This window comes from Manduca sexta, chromosome 13, assembly GCF_014839805.1.
Source record: "Manduca sexta isolate Smith_Timp_Sample1 chromosome 13, JHU_Msex_v1.0, whole genome shotgun sequence".
In the NCBI taxonomy this organism is placed as follows: domain Eukaryota; kingdom Metazoa; phylum Arthropoda; class Insecta; order Lepidoptera; family Sphingidae; genus Manduca; species Manduca sexta.
Genome location: NC_051127.1, coordinates 10,952,277 through 10,977,531, shown reverse-complemented (window position 1 = coordinate 10,977,531; position 25,255 = coordinate 10,952,277). Strand labels below are relative to the sequence as shown.

The following is a 25,255-nucleotide window of genomic DNA, read 5'->3' as shown; positions in this document are numbered from 1 at the left end:
TAATTGAATATCGATAAATGTGTCGAATAGAATAAATCTGGATGTATGTGTTCCGCGCCAATGGTGTGTCGACCTTTCGACCTGACGGCTCGGCGCGCAGGGCGTGGCCGCGCCCGATTGGACCGCCCCGCCCGCCCCTCGCGCCACTCCACGCCCCCTCCCTCCTCGCACTCCCAGAGACGTTCTCTCGCTGAAGATTCTGCGCCTTCACCGCACGCTCGCCATGCACCGCGCGACTCGGCCACATACGAACTTATCGTTCATCTCTACCATTACGACAAATGACTCTATGTCTGACTTCGCCTGCTTTGCATTGCAAATAGTGCCGCAATGTTTTATAACCGTTAATCATATTTAGTGCTGAGATTTTAAACTTTTGTAACAATGAGAGGCCTCTAGAACTGTTTTAGTTTTTATGGTGTCACTAAACTTAATCTGTATAAACTCAGATGTTGAAAAAACTTAAATTGTCAGTCTTTTTAAAATATTTTACCAATTAGACAGGATTAAAAATAACTAGCTACGTTTGTACTACACCAATGTTCTTAATACCATCTATGAAAAAGTTAAAATTCCTTAGTCTTTCTAAGCGCAAACAAAGCAATGCAAGCGTTAAAATATTTAAATTTAAATATAGTGCAACAAATCTCGTTGAAAGAAGCACGAACACGCGGTCGGGTCACAAGGTCTCTCCGGGAAGACTTTTTACGTAAATAAATGTTTTCTACACGATTTATGACTAAAGGGAATTGTAATTAGCCGCTATTGCTTCATTAAAATAGTTCTATTTGTCGAGGTGACAGCTCCCAGTGATTTGTCTACGAACTATCGACCTTTGGGAAAAAAATGTACCAACTTCACGCATATAAAAACAAATACAATGAGTTTTGATTAAATTTAAGTGTATGTTTCGATTATTTTGTATTGTAAGTAAATATTTTACTGCAATATATTTACTGGTTATATTTAATTAACACACCTGTAAACTGTAGTCCTAAGTTCCGTCGATCTCCATATAAACTCGATTCTAAAGATAATATTTATTTGTTAAGTACGCTGCAGACATCTATCAACTATGCGAACACTAACAAACTATATAAAAATACAAAAGGAATCGACAGAGACACAACGGGCACCGTGTAGATAAAGTAGAGCAATTCTAATATATCACTGTCACGCATTTTGAACATGCGTGCGTACAACGGGTAGTGGGTACTAGTAATGGATACACAGTGGGTCATAGGTACTTTAGAGTTCATTGCATGTGGTAGTCAACAGTCAGTCGTGGCGAATCGACACGACACCTCTCAAAACAAAACATCGTCGAAAGGTGTTCGGAAATACGTTGACTGGCGTTTGATTGATAAATATTTCATAATGATAGTAAAGTTGACTGAGATTCATTTCCTTGGAGCTTAATGGAGACGATATTTTTACTAATAAAGGCTTTGCAAAACACCACACGTAACTACTATCGCTTTAAGGGTCAATAACACCGCATAAAAAGTCAAAATGCTAACGCTACGCTCTGCCACAGATATGAAAATGTAATAGAAACAAAACGTTAGTTCAATTTATAACTAAATTTGCTTGCCATTGCCAGTGAAAATATATATTTTTTTCTCAATATGTATAAATAACTACATTTTGCTATCAACTCTACAGCGCTTTGCTATAGCTAGAATGCGTGCTCGGTTCGACAATACCTTTGTATATACATCTCTTAGAAGTACACGACATAAACAATATAACTTTAAGCTTTAACGCGACGCCAGAATCCAGCGATATAACTCCTTTTGACCAATCTGTAAGTTATGAACAAAACTTAGCTCAATCAATGTTCGTATCCGTGAACAATATTAAGAGACTATATGTATAAAGAAGAAAATTATAAAAAAGATGTGCCCTAAACCTGACATAAGTACAGGTAGACACAATACTTAAAATATTGCACAATTGAGTGCGATAAATAAAACTGAAATGCGGAGAGATCAGTGCGCGTCACTTAACGTCAGACACCACACAATGAGCCCGCGATTACTGACCCCGAGTGTGCCCTCACTTGCAGAGCATAACCCATTGTTACTGTTGTCACGTCGTTAAAAATGTTCACATTTTACGGGTGCTTCATAATGTTCAACACTAATACTATACAGCTGATACTAGACTCTACCTTTTTATGTTTCACACATCAGAAACTACTGTAGTTAATTTAAATATCTCTAAAGCCTTTCTGGTTTATAATAAAGCTTTCAGCATTCAAACTCTGGAAATCGTTTGTACACTTCAGCAACTTAATTAATATCATAGTAACAAAGGAGTATAGCGCGTAATTAAATCCTAATTACTGTTTTTGCTAAATTACAATAAAACTAATGTAAAAGCAGAGATATCGCGTCGGTGAGTAAGCGTGCGGAGTGCGCGTGGGTCCGGCAACGCACGCGCAGAACAAAGGGCGAGCCGTGAACCGCGACCGTCGTGCTTCGGTACGCGCGCCGACCGCCCGACCGCCGCGCCGACCGCCGACCAACCTACATACATGTGCCGCTACTGATTTTTTTAACTTAATTATATTGTGATTTGTTTGGTGACAAACCTAAGAAATCGTATGCACCAAAGGCATATAAGCATCAAGGGCCTGTTCTAAAAACGAATCTGCACAATACACCATATATAAAATTTCCTCTCAACCCTTATACTATAAACTGTTGTTTTATCGAGATTCTCTTTTTTTTTCTAGGTGGTTATACAACAGGCGGACCGCGTGAAACGAACGCGTACGGATACACGGAACCCAGCAGTGGCGGTGCAGCGACAGCACCCGCGACAGCACCGGCGCCCGCGGCGACTTCGCCCCTCGACGAGTACTACCAGCCGGAGTACCCGCCCGCGCCCCCCGCTGCTACTGCGCAGCCGTACCTCGACGACTACTACCACCACGCGCACACGCATACGCAGCCGCTGCTCACACACGAGCCCAAGTACCAGCCACACGCGTATTCGAAACCATATCCTAGAGGTAATGCAACATCTTTGTTTATATACTGCCTAGTTCATTTTATTGCTAAGCTTTTTCTTAGTAAAATTTAAATAGAACAAATATTACGATTAATTATAATAATGCTGGAATATTTTTTTTTTTGAACTGTCAACACTAATCAACGCAATAAAAGATCACAGAAGCTCAATTATACAAAATTTATCATGTTTAAATTAATGAATATATAGAATTTCAACACGTAAACATGGGACAAAATAAGTATTTCACTTTGATGTAGCCATTAATTTGTCGAATATCGTGTTACGTCTGGAATATTTTCATAATAAACACGTCCCTGTTGTCTATTAGATACATAGAATTATATTGTTATTCTTTTAAATATCTATTTATTACCTTCCTTTCTATTATACAAATGCAAACCTTCTTTTACTAATTACACCAAAGCTTGCTGTTGGTGTACCATAAATAAATAAGAATTACTCTGTTACATTTATTACAGTAAACCACAGATCACAAGCAAAAAAAATATCTAAATCGTTATCAAAATAGTTTATTATTGTTTTTTTTATTTTGAATTGAACCGTACGAGTGACTTAATGTTTTTAAAAAATTTAACTTATATATTAAGGTAAAAGAATTTAATTAGTTTTTAAAGGTATTTAGACAAAAAGTTAATTAAAACGTGTATTGTTTATAGGTGGCGGCGGCAGGTACGCGGGCGAAGGCTACGGTGAGAGCTACGCGCCGGAATACGTCGGCGCGTGCGCAGACTGGAGCGAGTGGCCCAACGAGCAACACGCCCTCATACCACAGGACAAGCTCGCCTACCCCGCCTCTGGGCCCTGCTTCACTGGTATGTGGATTATATAATTATTTGTAAGATTAACTTCTATATTAGGAAAATAGTAATTTCGTAAATTACTCTATCAATATTGTTTTAAGTGTACTTTTTACGAGCTAAGGGTCATAGCAGTCTACCTTCAAATTCAATGTTATTTTACGAATAATATCCGAATTATTATTTAGCATGAAAATGGGTTAAAAAATACCTAATGTCACATATAGAATTTCTTATTCTAGATTTTTTCTGTAAAATCTTAAAGCAACTGTGTACTACTAATGCAGGTTCAGGACCCATCCAGTTGTGGCAGTTCCTGCTGGAGTTGCTCACCGACAAAAGCTGCCAAGGGTTCATATCCTGGACAGGCGATGGTTGGGAATTCAAACTAACAGATCCGGACGAGGTAACGCTTTGTTCTATAGTTCATTGTTCAAACATCTCTTAGATATACCTACTGTTTTAAGTAACCGACATCGTTTATAAAAAAACTAATTTCCACATTTTGTTCAGGCATTTATGGTGTTTATAACAACATTTATGCAACATCTTATCTTTTCCTTCAGGTGGCAAGACGTTGGGGCATCCGTAAGAATAAACCGAAAATGAACTACGAAAAACTGTCTCGTGGCCTGCGCTACTACTACGACAAGAACATAATACACAAGACGGCCGGCAAACGCTATGTGTACCGCTTCGTCTGCGACTTACAAAGTCTGCTGGGGTAAGGATATGAGCTTTCATCAGTCTACTCACTGTACTCATCATAATATACCTATGTAGGAAAGAAGAGGGCAGGGGCAGTTCAGAACAAAGAACATAATTCCAAAACTGTTGGAAATTTTTAAGCACCAATTCCATTTTTAGATAGCATCACTATATTACTATACAACAACATAATTTCATATAAACGACGGCTGGTCCGTATCAAATATAAAACCAAAACTAATCTAGCTTAACTCATGTGTAAATAATGTATTACAATGACAAATATGAATATGTAGAGTTTGTCACTTAATATTAAATACTGACTATTATTAAATACTGACTCATAGGATTTGTATCTCTTTCAGAATATCACCGGAGCAATTACATGCAATGTATGAACCCAAAATGGAGAAGAAAGACGACGACTGAAAATGGTCTTGCGATCGCCGCTCGCTTCACGTCCCAACGCGATCACTCACTCCCTCTCAATATTGGCTGAATTCCTCGGCGAACTAGATAGTACTTTTAAATTTACATAATACCTACAGATGTCTAAACTATATATTAATTCTCGCTAAATAACTGAACATTTCTATTCATTATATTGTAAATCAAGAGTCGTTAACTGAGTGCTAACATCGTGACTGTAAACCTTGCTTTTTATATCTAATATATCTATGTACCAATAATAAGGGCAATTAAAATGGTCGTATTAAAATGTCGGATTTGATCTCATACACAGCCACCAGTGGAATTATATTATTATACTTATACTAAATGTAACCATATTGAAGGTTCTAACATTGATTATTACCAAAACATAACCAACGGTGCCTTACTATATCACAAAAAAATCTTATTATTTTCGAGGTTATAATAACGAAACGTTACAATTCCGTAAATTTTCGGAGAAAAAGTATTATAGAAACATTATGTTTATTCATCAATTTTGACCGAAATATAGTCAATTATTTAGTATTTTTAAATCAATCTCCGAAAATTATATGAAAACAACATATTGGAAAGGAAAACGTAAAAATCTTAGTGCTAAAATAGTAAAATTTTACTATAATTTTAACGATAATTGTAAATATAAGTTAATTTTGTTACTTTATCAAAATAATTAGGTATTATATTATATTTAGCTGTTAAGTGTTGTATGTTTGATTCGCAATAAGCGATTAAATTAAAACATAGTCAGTATAAGGACAGACATAAAAACTTTTTTATTTAATCCAGAAAATTAAGTCCAAAGATTTATAAATCTAAATTCCCACCAATTGGTAAGAGTTTTATAAAATTACCAAAGGGTACCCCCTGTTTAGTTTGGAAAACGTAACATTTAACCTTTCGAAATGCAATGCAATCGGATATACATAGTTAAGGTAACATAAACAATTCGGAATATTTATAGCTAAAACTTCAGTTCAGATTTTATTAATTTGGAACTCTATAATATCACTGACTAAAATATAGACATTCTTCTTACATAGACAATATGCAAATGAATTAATTATGGACACCGGGTGACATCTTCAAGTCGCTGATCTCGTGGTAAGGGATTGTATGTCTTACTAGTTACGAAATTAAATTAGTTGTATTATTTTCAATTTTTATAGCTCCTAGCATACACCGAAGATATTTCGATAAGTTTTATTTCGTAAAGTTTCTCCTCCATCAATATTATACTTCCATTACCCTGTCTAGTGCAATGCAGTTGGGATATTTATAAATTCGGTACTTTGTTAACGGTGCTCTACTCATTATTTAAATTAAATTTAAAGAAATGTCTTCCCTGTTTGATTTTCCTCAACTTTATCAGTACATGTCGGTTCCATAAATAGGAATATAGCATTCCGACTGGAATGTTTGTGTAAAAAGCTCATTATTACATTGTATTCTTACAGTAATAGCGCACGTTAACGGTGAGCGACGCCATTATAAAGTGAGAGAAAGTTATATGTAATTATGGCCAAATTTTTGAATGTTTAAGTGTCGTTGTATGTATTGATGGAAGATATAAATTTAAATATATATATTTACGAAATTACCTGTTGTTTATTTTAATTTTATTACCTAATTCTCATTGACGCATCTAGTACTTACTTGCTTATCAAAACCTAACCATAAAAAAAAATAAACTAGAGAATTCATACTCAGAACAAGAACAAGCATTGTTCTGAGAATTCATATAAGAGTAGTATGCTTTCAATTTCATTGACAGCTTGTGGTTATGTACGGAACGGCGCTCATAATATAAGAAGTCGAGTCTAAGTTTAAAGCTGAATGTGAATTAAAATTATTAATCAATTAAGTAAATAAAATTATTTGCTGTTTAATGACCGAGGCCGCCACAATTAATATATTTTACACATGACCTTTTTCGTAATAAATTTACTTTAAGTATAATGTCCTTACTTATTATACATAGGTGAATACAATTCTCGATTAAATTAGGGTAAATAGTGCGTTATGTTTTGCAATTAGAGCATACAAATTACAAAATATAGTAAAGATTACATAAGTTACCAACATAAAATGACGATAAATTATGGAAGTGTTTAAAAAATATTGAGCTAATTTATTTAATTTTTACATTGAATTTAAAAAATAAAACGATATCTATACTATTAAGTACTTATATAAACCTGAAGTTTGTTTAAACGCACTAATCTCAGGAAATAAATACCGGTTCGAGTCCAAAAACTATTTTAGTATCGGAAAACTCATTTATCGGGGAAGGCTATAGGGTATATAACATTACACTATGATCAATGAGAGCGGAGCAGTAATGAAAAATGTTGCAAATTCGGGGGAAATTTATTACTTTTGAGAACTTTCGTTGCGTGAGCTACGTAAATAGTTAAAGTTATGCAATAAATAAGGATGACTGAATTGTATCTCGTAAAAAGAGCAAAAATATATATATTACAAAACGATGGTCTCTGCGTAAAGTATCGAATCTGCAAAATTGCATTTTCGATACTATACGTAGGGACCGTCAAAAACAAAGACCCCAGCTACATCTGTCTGCCTCACTGAATGCGATAAACTCAAAAATTACCCAACGGATATCAATAAATTTGGTATGCAGATAGTTGGAGACCTTGGAAAGGACTTAGGCTCCCGGGAAAATATATAACGCGACTTTTATAACAGAAAACTTTAACCCGGAAAAATTTAAGCACGCGAGCGAAGCCGCGGGCAAAAGCTAGTAGGTTATAACAGTGACGTTTTGGTGGCCATTTTACTTATATTATATTTAAAGCGTTTTAGCGCTACATAATTTGAAAACTGACGAGGATTGAAGTCTAAGCCCTGCAGCAAACTTAAGTCTAACTCCAGATTTTGAACAAATCCTACTAAAATTATAAATGCGAAAGTTTGTGAGGATGGATGTATGTATGTTTGTTCCTCTTTCACGAAAAAACGAATGTACGGATTTGGATGAAACTGAACAGTAATATTAGTTATACATCAGAATAACATATAGAGTACAATTTATAATGATTTTGTGTAATTTGGTCATAATATAACAGTACATATCAGGTAAGTCGGAAAAAAATGCTATCTTGGCGTACGCTGCGTAAACCGTTGGAGTTAGGCAAAGACGATGTACCGTAGGATTGTTTGCCTTAATAGTCCTTAATAAAAGTCTGCGACGGCATATAAGGTCAGTCGGGGGAAGTGCGCCATAAAATTTTCATAGCTGGATTCAATGCAAAGTAATTTCTTTTTGTGCTGACTTAAGAATATAATTTTATTAATTTAAGAATATTTGGTATTTTGTGATAACAACCTATAGCGATTCAAGGAAATCGGACCATAAATTAATAATATTTTGCTCAAAGTAAAAAATGGTAGTAGGCGCACTTGCCTCCGGAAATGGGGTAAGTGCGCCTGTGTAAAAAACGCCAATATGAAACATTATAAAGAAAACACTCACTTTAGTCCATAGAGAAATAAGTTTTACACGCATTGCTCTTGGATAATTTTTTAATCAATCAATATTATAACAAACTATGGCTGTCAAATCAAATTCGGGGTAAGTGCGCCATATATATGTAAATCAGGGCTTGAAAACATTTTAGAATTTTTATTGATATATAATTTTTTGCTATGTTAGAGTTTTGTGTGCGGATATGTTGGAATAAAAAAATGTTAGCCCTAATATAAAATCCATTTTATTTCAAAAAACTAAAAAAAAAACATACAAAAATTTAGGAATTAACAATTTTGAATGCGTTATAACTCAATTACTTAGAATTTGGCCTTATGACATTTGATATGTTTTAGCTGCATTATATCCAGATAACGTGCCTGATCGAACAGCAACCTATTCACGTAAAGTTGCTCTAGACCAAGATATTTCAGTTTTTCTTTTGTAAAAACGAATTAACTAATACGCCCTTTTATTTAAGTCGGCTCAAAACAAAATACCTTGAGTACAAAAAATTCTGCTGTTAAGTAAGGTCAGTAGGGGAAAGTGCGCCATAAAATTTTCATAGCTGGATTCAATGCAAAATAATTTCTTTTTGTGCTGACTTAAGAATGTAATTTCATTAATTTAAGAATATTTGGTATTTTGTGATAACAAACTATAGCCATTCAAGGAAATCGGACCATAAATTAATAATATTTTGCTCAAAGTAAAAAAATGGTAGTAGGCGCACTTGCCTCCGGAAATGGGGTAAGTGCGCCTGTGTAAAAAAAAACGCCAATATGAAACATTATAAAGAAAACACTCACTTTAGTCCATAGAGAAATAAGTTTTACCCGCATTGCTCTTAGATAAATTTTAATCACTCAATATTATAACAAACTATGGCTGTTAAATCAAATTCGGGGCAAGTGCGCCATATATTTGTACATCAGGGCTTCAAAACATTTTACACATTTTTTGCTATATTTAAAAAAAATAATAAAAAAAGGTAGCCTTAATATGAAATCCATTTTATTTCTAAAAACTAAAAAAATAGACATATAAAAATGTAGGAATTAAAAATTTTAATGCGTTATAACTCAATTACTTAGAATATGGCCTTATGACATTTGATATGTTTTAGCTGCATTAGAATCACATAACGTGCCTGATCGAACAGTTGCAACCTCTTCACGTAAAGTTACTCTAGACCAAAATATTTCAGTTTTCTTTTGTAAAAACGAACGATCTAAAACAAACAAATATACGACGAATTAACTAATACACCCTTTTATTTAAGTCGGCTTAAAACAAAATACCTTGAGTACTAAAATTATGCTAAGTATAACATTTTAATAATAATAATTCATATTAGTAAAACATATTCTCAAAAAAGGTTGGTGATATATGGTTCAGGGGCAAGTGCGCCATACGACAATAAACTGTGGCGCACTTGCCCTACTCGACAATTTTGAGGTACATTTTTTCGCATTGCTAAAAAATCCTTTATTTTAGTATATATAAATAAAATTCAGGTAGGAAGTTAAAATAAAAGGTTTAAACTATGTACTGACTTTACTAGTTTACAGAAATATGTTACATATCTTGAAATATTTGATGTTATCTTTCACGGGGTCATCTCTGTTTACAGGTCTAAATGACACTTAAAATAAAATGACGAATAAATCGTATTTAAAATGAACAGAGCCATTTGTGTTTTTTAATGGAACTGTATTTCAGTTAGTAGCATTGATATAAGATTGCGGTAATTGTATAACATCAATAGTTTTCGATTTTTTTAGGGTAGGTGCACTTTCCCCGTCGGCGCACTTGCCCCACCTGACCTTATCTACCTTTTATGTGGTAGCCACTATGACCAAAAATAGTGAGCCATAAGTAAACATAATTAAATCGGATCCTCTTTTTAGGGGGACTTTTATCCCGGAAACTTCTTCACGCGGGCGAAGCCGCGAGCAAAAGCTAATAGTTAATATGTGAGGTTTATATGAATGTTCGTGTCTATAGAATATGCGTCAATGATTGAAATAAAACTATTTGTGGATTTTATTGCGGTTTTTATATTATAATTTTCTCCCGACGTTTCGAAGACTTTGCAGACTTCCTTATCACGGGGCAAACCTCAGGGGCAGACGTCTTGGTCATCCGAAAAGTCAACGTTACTGTTATTCTAATTATTTCATTGTTTATTAATTATTTGCTCTTAGCCGCACGTTCGTTTTATCTTTCACTTTTTTTCAATATTCATTTGAAAACTGGACAAGACTATGCCGGGAATCGGGACTAATTCGTAGTATAAGTGCGTTCGAGAAGGATCGGATACTGGGTTCTTACCCATTAATTATTTATTTTTTCGTTATATGATCTTTCATATAACGAAATAATATCATGAATGTTGGTCGTAGCATCAACTGTGGTATATAGAGCACGGCAAAAAGAAACAGTGTAGCCGCCTATGTAGTTAAACTAAAAAATAACCATACATTCGTGATATTCTTTCGTTATACGAACTTACCCCGTATCCGATCTTACCCGAATGTACCTTAACATAAAACTAATATAAAAAATAAAAAAGTAGAAGTAATGTTTTCTCTTTCAATATTTTCTAAATTTATTATCTTGTAGCATTGACATCTGGCTTGACATATTTCCAATGTCAATCTCTCTTAGAGGAAGCACCTTAATTTAATAAAATACTCTATAAAAATATCGATTGACATCGATTAAAACTATTTCTATTGATTTCTATTGTACATTGACAGCCCTAAAGAATGTATCGTGTACAATAATAAATAAAAAACAAACCTTATACGTTGGCTGCATGGTCTGTTTTTCGGTTCCCCATGGGAGGAATTAGAAAAAATAAAAGATTGACATTGACAGTTATAAATTTGTAGGTTAGAAAATTTATCGGAATTTATTTTACATAGTATTGTATACTTCGATTACATTTTGTGACTGAAAAAAGCAATTATCAACTAAAATGCGACTATCACCAGTTCTGCGGCGGCAACACATTGATTTTATGTTTAAAAAACATTGGCTGGTTCAAGGTAAAAGAATACCTATCGAAACGGGCGCTGAAGAAAAATTAAAAAAGAAAGGTATAAAAGTTGAAGATGCACTCGAATTCATAAAAGAAAAACCCGTAAAACACGAAAGGTAACGTTTACTGTCTTAATAATTATAATGATTACTGACTTAAACCAGGTAATCTTACCAAAATTACCTGAATAAGTTTGAATACCTTTTCCATAAACTGTATTTATATTAGATTCCTACAATATCTAGGTTTCTAGTTTATTGGAAAATTACAAACAATTATATGTCAAATAAATCATGTTCTAAATTGATAATTCATTATATTAACTTCCTAGATGTGTGTGATGTTTCAGAACATATACTGTATAGCTTTTGCTCGCGGCTCCGCCCGCGTTATAAAGTTTTTCAGGCTAAAGTTTTCCGTTATAAAAATAGTAGTTTCCCGGGAGCCTATGTTCTTCCCAGGGTCTCAAACTGTTAGGTAGTTTTTGAGTTTAACACGTTAAGGCAGACAGATGCAGCGGGAGACTTTGTTTTATAATATATTTTTTAGAACTTTTAAAGTGGAACAATCCCGTCATACATCATTGTTGCATAACTTTAACCGTTTACGAAGCGCAGGCAACGGAAGGTCTCAAAACTCATAATTTTCCCCGTTTTTGCAACATGTTTCATTACTGCTCCGCTCCTATTGGTCATAGCGAGATGATATATAACTTTGAGCACTCCACAAACAAAGGACTATTCAACACAAAAATATTTTTTCAGTTCGAATTGGTAGTTCCTGAGATTAGACATTACTGCTCCGCTCCTATTGAATATAGCGTGATGATATATAGCCTATAGCACTCCACGAACAAAGGGCTATCCAACGCAAAAAGAATTTTTCAGTTTGGACCGGTAGTTCCTGAGATTAGCCATTACTGCCCCGCTCCTATTGGGTATAGCGTGATGATATATAGCCTATAGCACTCCACGAACAAAGGGCTATCCAACGCAAAAAAAAAATTTTTCAGTTTGGACCGGTAGTTCCTGAGATTAGCCATTACTGCCCCGCTCCTATTGGGTATAGCGTGATGATATATAGCCTATAGCACTCCACGAACAAAGGGCTATCCAACGCAAAAAGAATTTTTCAGTTTGGACCGGTAGTTCCTGAGATTAGCGCGTTCAAACAAACAAACAAACTCTTCAGCTTTATATAATAGTATAGATTTAACTTAAATAATTCTTAGATGTTTTGATATTACACGAACATGTTACAGAATCCAGATTGTAGGACCATATGAAAGACCATTACCCCTTGACGAAAATCATCCAGAATACAAAGAGATACCCTGTTACACTCTTAAACACACAAATGTACTCCTAGAAGGATTATCACAAGCCCAAGTTCTTACTAAAACCATTGTAGCTGATGGGACACTACCCCCAAAGATCGAGGAACTAGCACAACTGCCGGCTCCTGCAGCCATCCATGAGAATGTTAAAAAGGCAATTCTATCAGCAAATGTTTTTGACTGTGAACAAAAAAAGTTGCCAAAAATTAAAGATCCCAACAGACCAGCTTATAATTTCCCCAGAATTCTAGGAATCACTGATAGAAGGAGGAAGTAAGTTGTTTTTTTAATATCTAATGATAAATGTTATGTTAATTTCAGTTTATAATATAATCAAATGTATTAACATAATATAAATATACCAGCTGTATATATACCATCTGGAATATTTAATAAGCACTTGAATTTCGTGTTTTACAGTACTTGTAATCACTATAATTTTTTAACACTTTTTAGCCAAATATTAACAAATAAGCTGCTACAACTTGTGGAAAAAAGTAGTGATTCTGATGTGACTCAGTCCAAATATGTAGTAAATGATGTTGAAAGTAACATTACATTTAACAAGGAAGGAGATCTTATACAGTTTCAAGAGCTGTCACATATCCTAGTTACATCAAATAAGCCAGTGAAACACTCTGTGGAGAATGATATTCCATTTGTAGAGATACCAGACTTGTTCCCTGTCAAACATACTGTTACTCTGCCCCCAGAACATTTTTACAAAGAAGATAGTTCTTACCGTAAGTACTTATTTGTACCTTTCTCATTCCAACTCAAATATGGTCTAGGCTTCTAAGAAGTCTCATTAGAAGAAATCATTTCAGAACTTGAATTATCTGCTTAAGTATTCAGATAACATACTTAAATAAATCTTATGGAAGCAGTTAGCGATCCAGGTTTGTTGCTTCAATTTAATTTTTAAGGCAATTGAAAGATTCACGCTATATACAAATGGTACTCTTTAACTATGTTTTATTACATAGATACGTTGTCAGAGCTCAATACTGGCAAGACGGTAGTAAGGTAACTGCCCGACATTCACTTAGTCAACTTCCAACCACTGTCGCGGCAAGTCGGCTTACTAACTTTTTGTATTTTTATAAATAAAATGCCTTCCTGTGTTTTTAGACGATGTACAAATTATACTCCAACTGTGAATGAAAAAACTTTTCATTTCATACATTAGTAATAAGTATACACTATTTAACTTATTTTTTAAACTAATAAATGCATTTCATTTGACTGTCTGGCGACGGGGCGGCCGACGCTCGGGCCCATTCGTATCCACTCGGGCTCGGGCCGTATCGATGCGAGCCGCTAGGGCTGTGACTATAGTAAATACTCCGCTGTTTTTATGTGCAATTTTGTTAGTGTATGACGTGTCTATTTGTAAAATGTCATTGCTCTTTAATGTCACATTCAAAAATTATTTCAAAGTATCCCTCTATAGTAAGAATTTGTGTTCTATGGAAGAACTGTCCTACAATTTACTAGCATGATACGAAGACCTTCAATTTATTTATTAATTTCAGCATTCCAACCATCAGTAAGTGTATGTCACCCCCACACAACATGGCTGCATTACAATGCAACTGAAGTTAGTAATGTTTATGAAACACCAGTAACACCTCACCAAATACTTGGAAGATCTTTGACACACGCCTTTACTATCGCCAGTGCTTATGCTAAGCAGTTATATGGGGTATGTATATTAATGATTATATAACACACTGTTACTCAATTTTGAAAATTACAAAATAACTGTAGGTAGTGGCGGCCTTATATGGCGAACCAGGCAACCGCCCTGGGCCTAGCGCTTACAGGGGTATTGCACGCTACCTAGAGGATCTTTTATGATATGTGCTACAAAATTGTGAAAACGGGAAGGTGTTTTTTTGCCTTCGACTGGACTCCGCGTCGATTAAAGCCACCACTATCTGTATAAACCTATAAATACTCACTTTCACCAAAATCAAATCTTACATTTTTTAAACTCTTCATAACAATAAGCAAATTGAATATGTAATAACAAAATTGATTACAGGAAGACACAAAAGATTTGCCAGAGCCAGTATACATAAACTGTATACAAACTGATGCCCAGAATTACCACTTTGGTGTGTTAGAACTGAACACCTTAGATGTTGATGGCACAGAAGGCACAAAGAATGTGTGGTACTGTAAAAACAACTTGAAGTTGTATGACTCAAGCAGATACTTTAGTGGAATGCCAGTATTGGAAAATTACAACAACAAGGTGTATGGATACATAAATGCCTTTTATAACAGTTAGAATTTTGAGTTGTTATAAATTCATAAGTGTAATTAAATAATTTATAGCAATGCCGACTTATTACTTAGAATATAGAAAATAAGAATAAATGAACACAATATATTTATGTGTATATCTTATTATATTTACAAAAGACATAAATACATTTATTTCCAATTAGAATACACAATGCTTACACATACCGAGACACTTTGTACATTAAATAGTAGTAAGTTAGGAAAATGGAACGAAAAATGTTACATAATTACTAAGCTCATTTCTCCAGTGTGAACTTTTGCAATCGTCGTCTTCTTAACTCTTCAGCATCAGTATCAGTCTTGTCTCTGGAATAAGAAACAACAGTTAAAATACTGAATACTTTAACATAGTATTTATTTGTCATTGTCTGTGTGACAATATAGTATGAAATAACATTTTTACACCCCATTAAAAATCATTATAATTAGTCCATGAACCAATACTGAGCCTGTAAAATACATAAATATATATTCAAGCTTATTCAGTTATTTAAATCAATGCCAATACATTTTTACTGTATATTCACGAGGCAAAGTATTTTTAACATGGCAACATTTAATTTATATGTCATGGAATACTCACCTGTAAATATTTTCATCATGGTAATACCTGCTAGAGTCTCCAACAATGTCGTGATCAGATTGCGAAGTGCTAGCCTCCATTTCTGGTAGACCCTTGCTAGTAGATGGGATGGGCGAGGGCGGCTTGTAGGTCGACGTGGAAGGTACCACATCAGGCTCGGCCATCACGGGCACCTCCGGGGTAGATTCGGCTTGACTATAATCATCATATGTCATATAATTATTCTTTGCCTTTTGTTAGTTGTACTATAATTGAACATAGTAATGAGTCAAATAAACTAAACATTGTATGGTGTGTGCACCTCTTCATGTGTTATATTATTCAGTAGCCCATTATTTGGTGCTCACAAGTTATGCTGCTATCAATAAAAAAATATACAACACCACACATTGCTTCAAATGAGTAGGTATACAGCCTAAATCAAGATTTATGTTATTACAGGTTAGTAAATAGCCAATTATGGTCTAAGTAAATAGAAACCACATGTGTAGATATGTTTAACTGGGTCTTGATATACCATACATGACATCAGAAGTTCGATAATCATAACGTATGTATGTGCAAGCCACTCACACTTCAGTCTGAGTGGCGACGGTAGCACTGTTTTGTGGCAAATTAGTGACAACCGTTGAATACTGCTGCATCAGGAGAACGGACGCATCCAGCATGGCTTGTATTTCACGCAACAACTGAAACAAAACTAATATGTTATCTACTATTACGATAATATTTCCTATGTTATATGTGATAATAAGTAGAAAACTGTAATACATAATGATTCTTTTATCGATAATTCTTGGAAACTTGTAAATCTGACAATTCTATTACATATATCTGTAAATATAGTTTCCACATGTAAGGATAAAATCTACAATGTAAAGAGGAAATTCCCCGTGACTTGATATATAACACACATTAAAATAAATCAACGAACTGTCTTTACAACATTCTTGTTTTTACTACAAAAGGTTTAACATAGAATATCGCTCTCACGCGCAGTAAATATTTAAGTTATCGATTAAAGAGAGCAGAGATCGGTTTCAGCCGACATCATAATTTAACATCGCAAATTCGAGGGCCATATGACTCCCATCTTGTAATGTTGGTTATGAAAATGTTTTATTACCTGCAAGCGAGCTTCGATATTCCTGCGCTCGTTGCCTTCCATGCGCTGCAGCTCGGCGGTGGTGAGGTTCGCAAGATTGGCAGGTCGGGGCGGCGGAGGCGGAGGCACGCCCCACGCCATCATGGCTATCACAATAAATTATTAAGAGCCTTAACACCAATTTATTATTATATGATATCTTTACAATATAGCGTTATCCAATATAATGTACTGAATGAAGATAATCTAGTAGATATTATAATCTATGAATTAAATTTTTCAACAAGCAGGCAGTTACTAGGTAAAATGTCTTCCGAGTTTAGAGTTTGATGAGATAATTCACATAAAGTGCTTCCGAGTGATATCACAATAGCTATTATTTTTAGAGACGAATCTAATGAGTGAGATGACTAACTGGTCTACTGTTATTACGACCACTGTATAGAAGACTAGATGTATGTATATAGTAAGTAAGAAGAGCTTACGTGGTGGTGGTGGCATGTTGGGGAAGGGCGGCGGCACAGCGGCGCCGGGCATATTGGGCGGCGGGTGCGCGGGATGCGCAGGTGGTGCGGCGTGGGGCGCGCGCGGCGCAGCGTGCGGCGCAGGCGCAGCGCCCGGCACCCCGCCCGGACCCGCCGCCGCGCCACCCGCCGCGCCACCCGCCGCGCCACCCGCCGCGTCTGGCGCCGGCGCACGCAGCACGTTCAGCCGGCACGTCGGGCACGTCTGCTGCCGCTGGAACCACAGCCGCAAGCATGCCGCATGGAATATGTGGTTGCACGGCAGCTTCTTTGCACCTAAAGCATAACATTATTAAATTGGATTATTAGAATTATGAAACCTATATACAAAATTATTTTTATTTGCGTAAGATACAAGACACATTAAAACCATTTTATTGTTACCTAATTATAAATTATCAACACAGCTCTCGAAACATGGTACTGATCAAAAGCTTTAAAATTTAACTTTTGTTATTGCCCAGAAGTTGGTTAACTAAGGTTAAAAAATATTAATTAATTAAAATTAATGTTTTTTTGAATTATTTCTTCACTAGCTGCAATAGCCTAGTTGGGAGTAGAACAGACTGCCGAGTCAAATGTCCGCAGGTTCAAAACCGTAGGGCACGCACCTCTTTTTTACAGTTTTCTACAGTTATGTATGTTTTCTTTGTGAATTATTGCTTGCTTTAAAGGTGAAGGAAAATATCCAACAGTTGCGTATCTTTCAATACACCTTCAACGTTCAATAATCCATCGTACACGCTCGTACGTATGCACAACCGTGCTGAAAACTGACGTGAATTAACCGCCACACCGCGCCGTTTTCAATGATATTTTTTTTCGATGGATCACAATAATTGACCAATCAGGTTTTTTCTTGACATGCTTACTAATGATTTATTTTTAAAGGTTTACACTCTGGATCGGATCAAGGATTAATTGTTTATTGAAAACGGCCGAAAGCGAGCGAATTATTCACAGATTCGACATTTGTCGACATATACCTAATACCATATATAATTCCCAAACACTTTTATGATTTGCCAACGTTACGATTTCTGCTGACAAATGAAGATAAATAGAATGAAATCAAGCGAAACAGTGGGCTATTATTTTGGGAACTGGTCCTAACTCTATCGGTGTGTGTATACTTTGTGCATAGGAAACTAGTTACTGGTAACCGACGACATACATAACAAATACGTAATGCAATGTTTCTATTCCTGAATCCCAGGGGCGAGCCGAGAGGGGGCCCTGGGTTATTGTAGTTTAGGTGTCTGCCTAAATAATTAATTAATTGTCATCTTTTCGAAAATGTATTTTCGTTAGCCAGGTAGGTAAGTACACGGTACTTTTAGGATAAAGAGAGCATAGTAAAATAAATTATTTATTTAAATATGACACAGATACACAAATAGCAACTAATACTAATAATACTATCAGCCCTGTATTATATACTTGCCCACTGCTGAGCACGGGCCTCCTCTACTACTGAGAGGGATTAGGCCTTAGTACACCACGCTGGCCTAGTGCGGATTGGTAGACTTCACACACCTTCGAAATTCCTATAGAGAACTTCTCATATGTGCAGGTTTCCTCACGATGTTTCCCTTCATCGTTAAAGCGAACGATAAATTCACAAAGAATACACACATGATTTTAGAAAAGTTAGAGGTTGTGTGCCCTTGGGTTTTGAACCTGCGGACATTGGTCTTGGCAGTCCGTTCCACACCCAACTAGGCTATCGCCTACTGCCAAATAGTAACTAAAAGAAATTATTACAAAACTAGCTTCCGCTCGCAGCTACGCCCGCGTGGATTTCGGACTTCAAAAATGGAGCCGGTCGCGAACGTTCGAGAATGTTCGTTTTACGAAGCTACTCGCTAGGTGATTCGCTAGCCTCTAGGTGCCAAGCAAGCCGCCTGCCTGTGCGTTCGCGACCTTATATATATACAAAAATAATCCTTATAGCATGATTCAGTATTCACGCGTGATGGCTTATTATTAGCGTATTTCATGTATAACATTGGTGTTTCTATACCGATTTCTATGATTCTTTTTTATGGAATATTTAATAATGTAAACTTTTTTAATTAGGGATGACTGAGAGTATTATAAACGTAAGAGTAGACAAATATAATGAGAAAGCTTCGAACTGCTAAGCTATCGGGAGTTACACGTGTTATTGTGAGTCAACCATAAAAGACAGACATATGCTGTCGTGGGATATTTTTTACATAATTTTAAGGAGAACATTTCCGTCATGATTTCTGTGTAGCTTTAACCATTAAGGTTGCACACGCAACGGAAGCTTAAAAAATGGAGTAACTTCTCCCGTTTTCCCAACATTTCCCTTCACTGCTCTGCAGGAGCAATTAATTAATTTTCATCATGCTACAATTAATAGGAATTAATTGTAGCGTGATGAAAAGTATACTATAACCAGCACAGGAGTATGACAAATAATTGTACCAAGTTTCGTTAAAATCCGTCGAGTAGTTTTTGTATCTATAACGGTTATACAGACAGACAGACAGACAGACAAAAATTTTACTAATTGCATTTTTGGCATCAGTATCGATCCCTAATCACCCCCTGATAGTTATTTTGGAAATATATTTCATGTACAGAATTGACCTCTCTACAGATTTATTATAAGTATAGATAGATAGATATAGATAAATCAACAGCTTTAATTATATCTTAACCACTTGTACTACACCATTCGAAACTTCTTTTATTTATATCGTGTGTGTTCTTCAATTGGGACTGGAGGTGCTATACATTTACGGAACGCTGGATTACAGCCCAACAAGCCCTTCTGTAGAACCGCGGCTGGTAAACTCAATTGTTTCAAGTCGTGAAAGTATTTATTTAATTACTATAATATTAAAAAATGTTGATAATAATTAAGTATAATTATTTTAATAAGATCTACACTTACGTGTTATAAATCTATTAAACACCAAGTTTGATTATCAAATAACGCAGTCCCAATTAACCAGTGGCGCGTGAGTCGTGGGTATCTAAATAAATCATGTACAATTCGATCGCGCGTTATTGCGGCCTCGAACATGAGTCCAATGAGTCGCGTATAAGGTTACCGAATACCGGCCACTGGGCACCGGCTACGCAAGTGTCCAAGTTTCACTTCACCGACCTTGCTATCAACAATAATGTTGAACTTCACAGCTGTTTCATGCCGCTTGCTATGCATATTTAATGTGGCACATCTTTTAATCGCTTGTGTACAGACGGCCCGAAACGCCTAATTATTTTCCTTATTGCCCTCATATTGAAATACTGGCATATGCTCGCGACGTCGCCCGAACAAAAAAAGAATGTCCGGAATAAAAAAAATCATATGTGCTATTCCAGACAATAATCTATAGCTATACCGAAAAGTAAATAATAAGAAAAAAAAAGCTCTTTTTGATGAAAAGTAATAAAGTACTACTAAAAAATTCGGGCATTTTTCAAATATTGGGGAATCGTTTTATCTCTTTTTCTGCACGGCATCGCAATTCCCCATGACGTCATAAAGATATTATTACGTCTCTTTTTCGTCTTTTGATATCTAACACTTCCATCGGCTTTCAATACTTAGACCTTGATGATTTTTAACCGGATTTTGACCGTGCTTTCTATGCGAGATTTTAAGTAACGAATATTGTTGATAAACTTTATGATAAATATAAGTAAAATAGCCTATTATCCGTACTCAACGTCGCCCACTATGATAACATTTTACAAGTAAATTGAGAATTGCACAAGGTGTATAAAACAGCCAAAAATTAACAAGTGGGGTTAAATGAGCTCTACCACTCATAAATACCAACAATATCATAATGATCACAGACGCGATCCCGGCTTTAGGAAAAGAAATGACTGTAAATAAAGAAAAGCGTGCCTCTGAAAATCTCACTCCCTTACAGACTAGAAAGCTGTTATTTCATGTTACTTTTCAGAAGACAGTGTTGCTACTCCGGTCGATCTAGCCCACTCATGCCATGAGTAGAGCCTAGCTCTACCATGATAATATATTTTGCCTAGTACCTTTTATTGTTATTATTGCCATTGTCACTTCATAAGTCTCGTGAACTTCTCGTGATCGTAATTGTTCCGGAAGATTTTTGTACACTTTCTTGTATTCGTTAACACTTATGTAAACACAGACGGATACTTGTAAATTGCTCTTAACTGCCGTATATTAAACATGCAGCAATGTGACAACTAGCCTATAATATATTCACTGAATTGGTGTTCCTAACCGGCCTTTCGACCTCAAGCGTAATTAAGGACAATGATAAATACTACTCCTTTTGCAAAACAAAATTTACTTTAGAAAATTGTATTTTTTGCTGTAAGTGTAGAATGTGTCCATGCGTTCATGGTTAGGGGCTTAATTTTTTAATAATCCACGTCTATGATAATCCGCGAAAAAGCTTGAGCAATCCGGATATTGGTTGTACATACGCATGGAAACACTCAATAAAATTTGTTAATAGATCCTATAATATATACCTAACCTATAAAATATACCTATCATTATTCTCTAGTTAGTGACATTCTTTCAATGGCAGTAAATTTCCAAAAACCCCGCTTAAGTACTAAACCCTTGAATTCTTGCCTGGTTAGACATTGAATGCTTGTCAACCTAGATCATCAGGACATCAAGTAAAATTGTAGGTTAAATGTATTTGTATTACATACCCGTATGCATCTCCTCGCGGCATATAATGCACTCGTTGTCGGCTGCGGCGAGCTCCGCCTGCGTCGCGTCCGGATACAGCGTATTCATGTTGCGGATGGCGCGACGAGACAACACCACATCGTTATAGGCTTTCTTGAAACTCCTAACAAATGCAACATAGTCATTTATACCTGTTATAGATAAAAGGTCATGGCCAACACCTTTCCGTTTTTCAAAAAACGTATACTTAATTAACAACTTGATTAAATCCATAATTTAAAAAAAATTATAGTACATATTATATATTCCTAATAAGCGTGAATTCCTACTATATAACTTACATGCTTGCACATAAACAAGCCTAGCCAAAGCACCGACTACGACCATAGGAAATCATCGCGATATCTATTGACATAATTGTACATGCACATTGGTACAGATGATAGTCACGAAAGATTGACGAAGAAGCATGATTGTGAATCTCTATTTCATAATATTATTTTAATCATTTTCAATAACTCAATATGACATTGAAATTACGACACTTATTGTATTTAACAAGATAAAGCACATCAACCACCTTGAGTTAACATTTCAGATATGCTACGATGATTTTCATAAATTTTATTTACAGTTTGATATTATAATGATACCTCTTGCTACACTTCCTCATAAAAAATATTAAAATGTATATGCCTAGTGCATTATTTTATATAAATGCGCGCAATCCCACTGCACCTTATGTTAAGTGGAGTGGAGATTTTAGATTATACTGCAAATCATAATCATACAAAACCTATACACAGTACTTTTGACACTACCCTATAGAAATTAAAGTCATCACTACTGCTTGGTACTAATTAGAATCACAATTTAATTCCATTGTACATTATAAAACATAATTATTTCAATTACTAGTAAATTCCTAAATAAATAAGTCAAGAGCGCATTTTAATGAATTCTAAATTAACATAACAATTATGTTGTAGCCTCATACAATATGCACACACGGAAATACAATTTGACTAGATAATACAAATAAATATTGTTAATTATTGTTGCCCTATCATTAGAAAAAATTGCTTACATGAACAAAATTTTGTAAAAAATATATGTTTACATACCTCATAGTTTCATACATAGGTCTGAAGGCAAACAATGGCAGAGTGTATATTCTAACCATGACTGCCACAAATCCAATATACAGCAGAACTTTGAGGAAGTTAATGGCAAGTTCAGTGTACAGCAACACAGCGGCTTTGCTCTCCCATGGAGCGTCCCAGCGAGAATCAATTGCGTGCAAAATATACTGAAAGAAAAATAAACATTTAACCAACTGGTCACATTGGGTAAAAAGAATTTATTTGTACAGACAAAAAAAATCTTACCTTTATCAATATATTGGCAATCATAATGACTAATATGCTGTATTCAAAACCAAAGACCAGCTGTACCGAGGGCCCCTTCGACATTGTAAACTGGTATGCATGGTGTATAAAGTACAAGTCGGCATGAGCTAACAACATCAGTAATGTGAGAATCCTCAAATGGAACAGCCAACCAATAACCGGACTTCGTTCCATCTACAAAATATGGAGGTTGTTTAGATGATAGCAAACTTCAATGAAATAGCACAAAGTAATTAAAATATCCCTTTAGAACCACACATGCAGTCTTTCTTTTACATTCATGTTTTAATTTTATTTCTAAATGAATGACAAACTGTATTTGTAACATTCCTACTAGTGAATCTTTTGTTATTTTCATTCTAAATATTTCAAACATATAAAGTATATTGAATTATTACTAAATATTTATATTCATTCTATATGACTGATTACATATACTTACATAGTCCACTCTATCTTCAGCGAGCCAATGGAAAGCCTTGAGGAATAACAACAGTGTGAACAGAGCAATAAATTTAGGATTGAAATCATCTCTGAACACTGTGAACGCTAAGCATGTTTCCGTTATAGCATACCATGATCTTTCAATTAGGTGCTAAAATGTAATAATACATTGTATGTTAATAAGTTTCTGGCTTCAATAAATTATAAACAAATGTTGTAAAGTGAAACATAAAAAAAAGTATAAGATGGTCTTATGTGGATGTTTTTATAATATTAGCAAACATTATAATGAAATATGACATTTGTCCGTGGGGTACAGTATATAAAATATTTCTGAAATAAAATATAATTGTAAAAAATCAATATGTACCTCAAATTCCGCAGGACGTAGCTGGCCAAAGAATATTTTTCTTAACAGTTTACCTGCCAGTAAAACTAATATGAATGCCTGCAGATACATTACCTGCAAAACAAGAATTTTAAAAATATGTGTGAAGTATTACTAAATTATTACGAAGGTTACCAAAAGATATGCGTACTTTTACTTCACAATAACATAAATATATTATTCATTTTATATGTTGTCCGATTTCACAAGCATTTATAGTAAAAGAATAATACTACGAAACACATATAACTCGGTTTTCTACTTACAGCCATACTAGGATTGGAATTCGTCAGGTAAACTATTGATGGATAAAACTGTTTCTTTTGGTAGTAGGCATTGCCGATAACCACGGTCGTGAGAGCCAGACTGATCACAGTTGCAAGTAAAGACTTCATTTTGATGATAATTCAACAGCATAAAACACTAAAATTTTCATATGAAATATCGTCAGTAATTTCTATGCACTCCAAAATCGCGTAATTGTCAATAAATACATTTTCAAAACATCGTTTAGTATCTTCGTAACACAAAAAAATAATTTTGACGTGTTCAATGTTCATTTGTCAAATGTCATTTGTGTCACACATCCATGAAGAACCTTGATCCACAGAGGAAAAACATGGGAATTGGGATATCAGGGGGAAAAGTCTATGGAAATTCAAACATGGCCTCGGCCTTAGAATTGTGACTATTTCAGATATGGCTTCGGCCTTACAATTGAGAATATTTCAGATATGGCTTCAGCCTTATAATTGGGAACGTTGCAAACATGACTCGTCTTATAATTCAAGAATATTACAGATATGGCTCCGGCTTTTAAATTGTAATAAAGTAGGAGTATAAAAGAAGACAGACTAGGCTGTATGGCTGAGAGCCTTTGCCTTCTCTGAAGGAGTAAATCAAACCAAAAAAAAAAGTCTATGGAAAAATCCTTTTTTTAATCAA

At 35.1% G+C, this 25,255-nt stretch overlaps 3 protein-coding genes across 6 annotated transcripts in view; 2 read left to right on the top strand and 1 right to left on the bottom strand.

Moving 5' to 3' along the window:
* The window catches only part of LOC115443427 (ETS-like protein pointed), a 135,821-nt gene extending 129,224 nt beyond the window's left edge, over positions 1-6,597 (top strand). For 2 of the 3 annotated variants that reach the window (XM_030168819.2, XM_030168821.2), the window contains 5 exons: positions 2,741-3,019; positions 3,699-3,854; positions 4,127-4,245; positions 4,406-4,563; positions 4,913-6,597. In XM_030168819.2, the coding sequence (XP_030024679.1) occupies positions 2,741-3,019; positions 3,699-3,854; positions 4,127-4,245; positions 4,406-4,563; positions 4,913-4,976 (776 nt within the window). In that variant the 3' untranslated portion in view covers positions 4,977-6,597. The remainder of the gene's footprint in view (positions 1-2,740; positions 3,020-3,698; positions 3,855-4,126; positions 4,246-4,405; positions 4,564-4,912) is intronic. The other variant, XM_030168820.2, reaches the window with a different exon arrangement.
* A 4,747-nt stretch (positions 6,598-11,344) lies between these two features.
* Positions 11,345-15,267, top strand: LOC115443409 (39S ribosomal protein L37, mitochondrial). Its single transcript, XM_030168796.2, has 5 exons — positions 11,345-11,649; positions 12,795-13,142; positions 13,326-13,612; positions 14,405-14,574; positions 14,917-15,267. Exons 1-5 carry the CDS (start codon positions 11,471-11,473, stop codon positions 15,163-15,165), a joined length of 1,233 nt encoding a protein of 410 aa, XP_030024656.1. The 5' UTR covers positions 11,345-11,470; the 3' UTR covers positions 15,166-15,267.
* On the bottom strand, positions 15,268-24,918 carry LOC115443408 (E3 ubiquitin-protein ligase synoviolin). 2 transcript variants are annotated; one of them, XM_030168795.2, is made up of 11 exons: positions 24,577-24,918; positions 24,293-24,385; positions 23,921-24,073; positions 23,458-23,652; positions 23,194-23,378; positions 22,090-22,232; positions 17,356-17,670; positions 16,892-17,016; positions 16,339-16,454; positions 15,766-15,960; positions 15,268-15,488 (listed from the first exon to the last, which is right to left on the bottom strand). In XM_030168795.2, exons 1-11 carry the CDS (start codon positions 24,703-24,705, stop codon positions 15,419-15,421), a joined length of 1,719 nt encoding a protein of 572 aa, XP_030024655.2. In that variant the 5' UTR covers positions 24,706-24,918; the 3' UTR covers positions 15,268-15,418. The 2 variants fall into 2 exon arrangements, with proteins under 2 accessions (XP_030024655.2, XP_037294065.1); XM_037438168.1 differs by having other exon boundaries at positions 15,793-15,960; positions 24,577-24,916.
* Between the last annotated feature and the right edge of the window lie 337 nt (positions 24,919-25,255).

Coding starts and splice junctions, on each gene's coding strand:
- LOC115443409 (XM_030168796.2), top strand. CDS start 11,471: ATGCGACTATCACCAGTTCTGCGGCGGCAACACATTGATTTTATGTTT. Junction 11,650..12,794: donor AAACCCGTAAAACACGAAAG/GTAACGTTTACT, acceptor AACATGTTACAG/AATCCAGATTGTAGGACCAT. Junction 13,143..13,325: donor ATCACTGATAGAAGGAGGAA/GTAAGTTGTTTT, acceptor AACACTTTTTAG/CCAAATATTAACAAATAAGC.
- LOC115443408 (XM_030168795.2), bottom strand. CDS start 24,705: ATGAAGTCTTTACTTGCAACTGTGATCAGTCTGGCTCTCACGACCGTG. Junction 24,074..24,292: donor TACGTCCTGCGGAATTTGAG/GTACATATTGAT, acceptor ATTACATTTTAG/CACCTAATTGAAAGATCATG. Junction 22,233..23,193: donor CCTATGTATGAAACTATGAG/GTATGTAAACAT, acceptor TGCATTTGTTAG/GAGTTTCAAGAAAGCCTATA.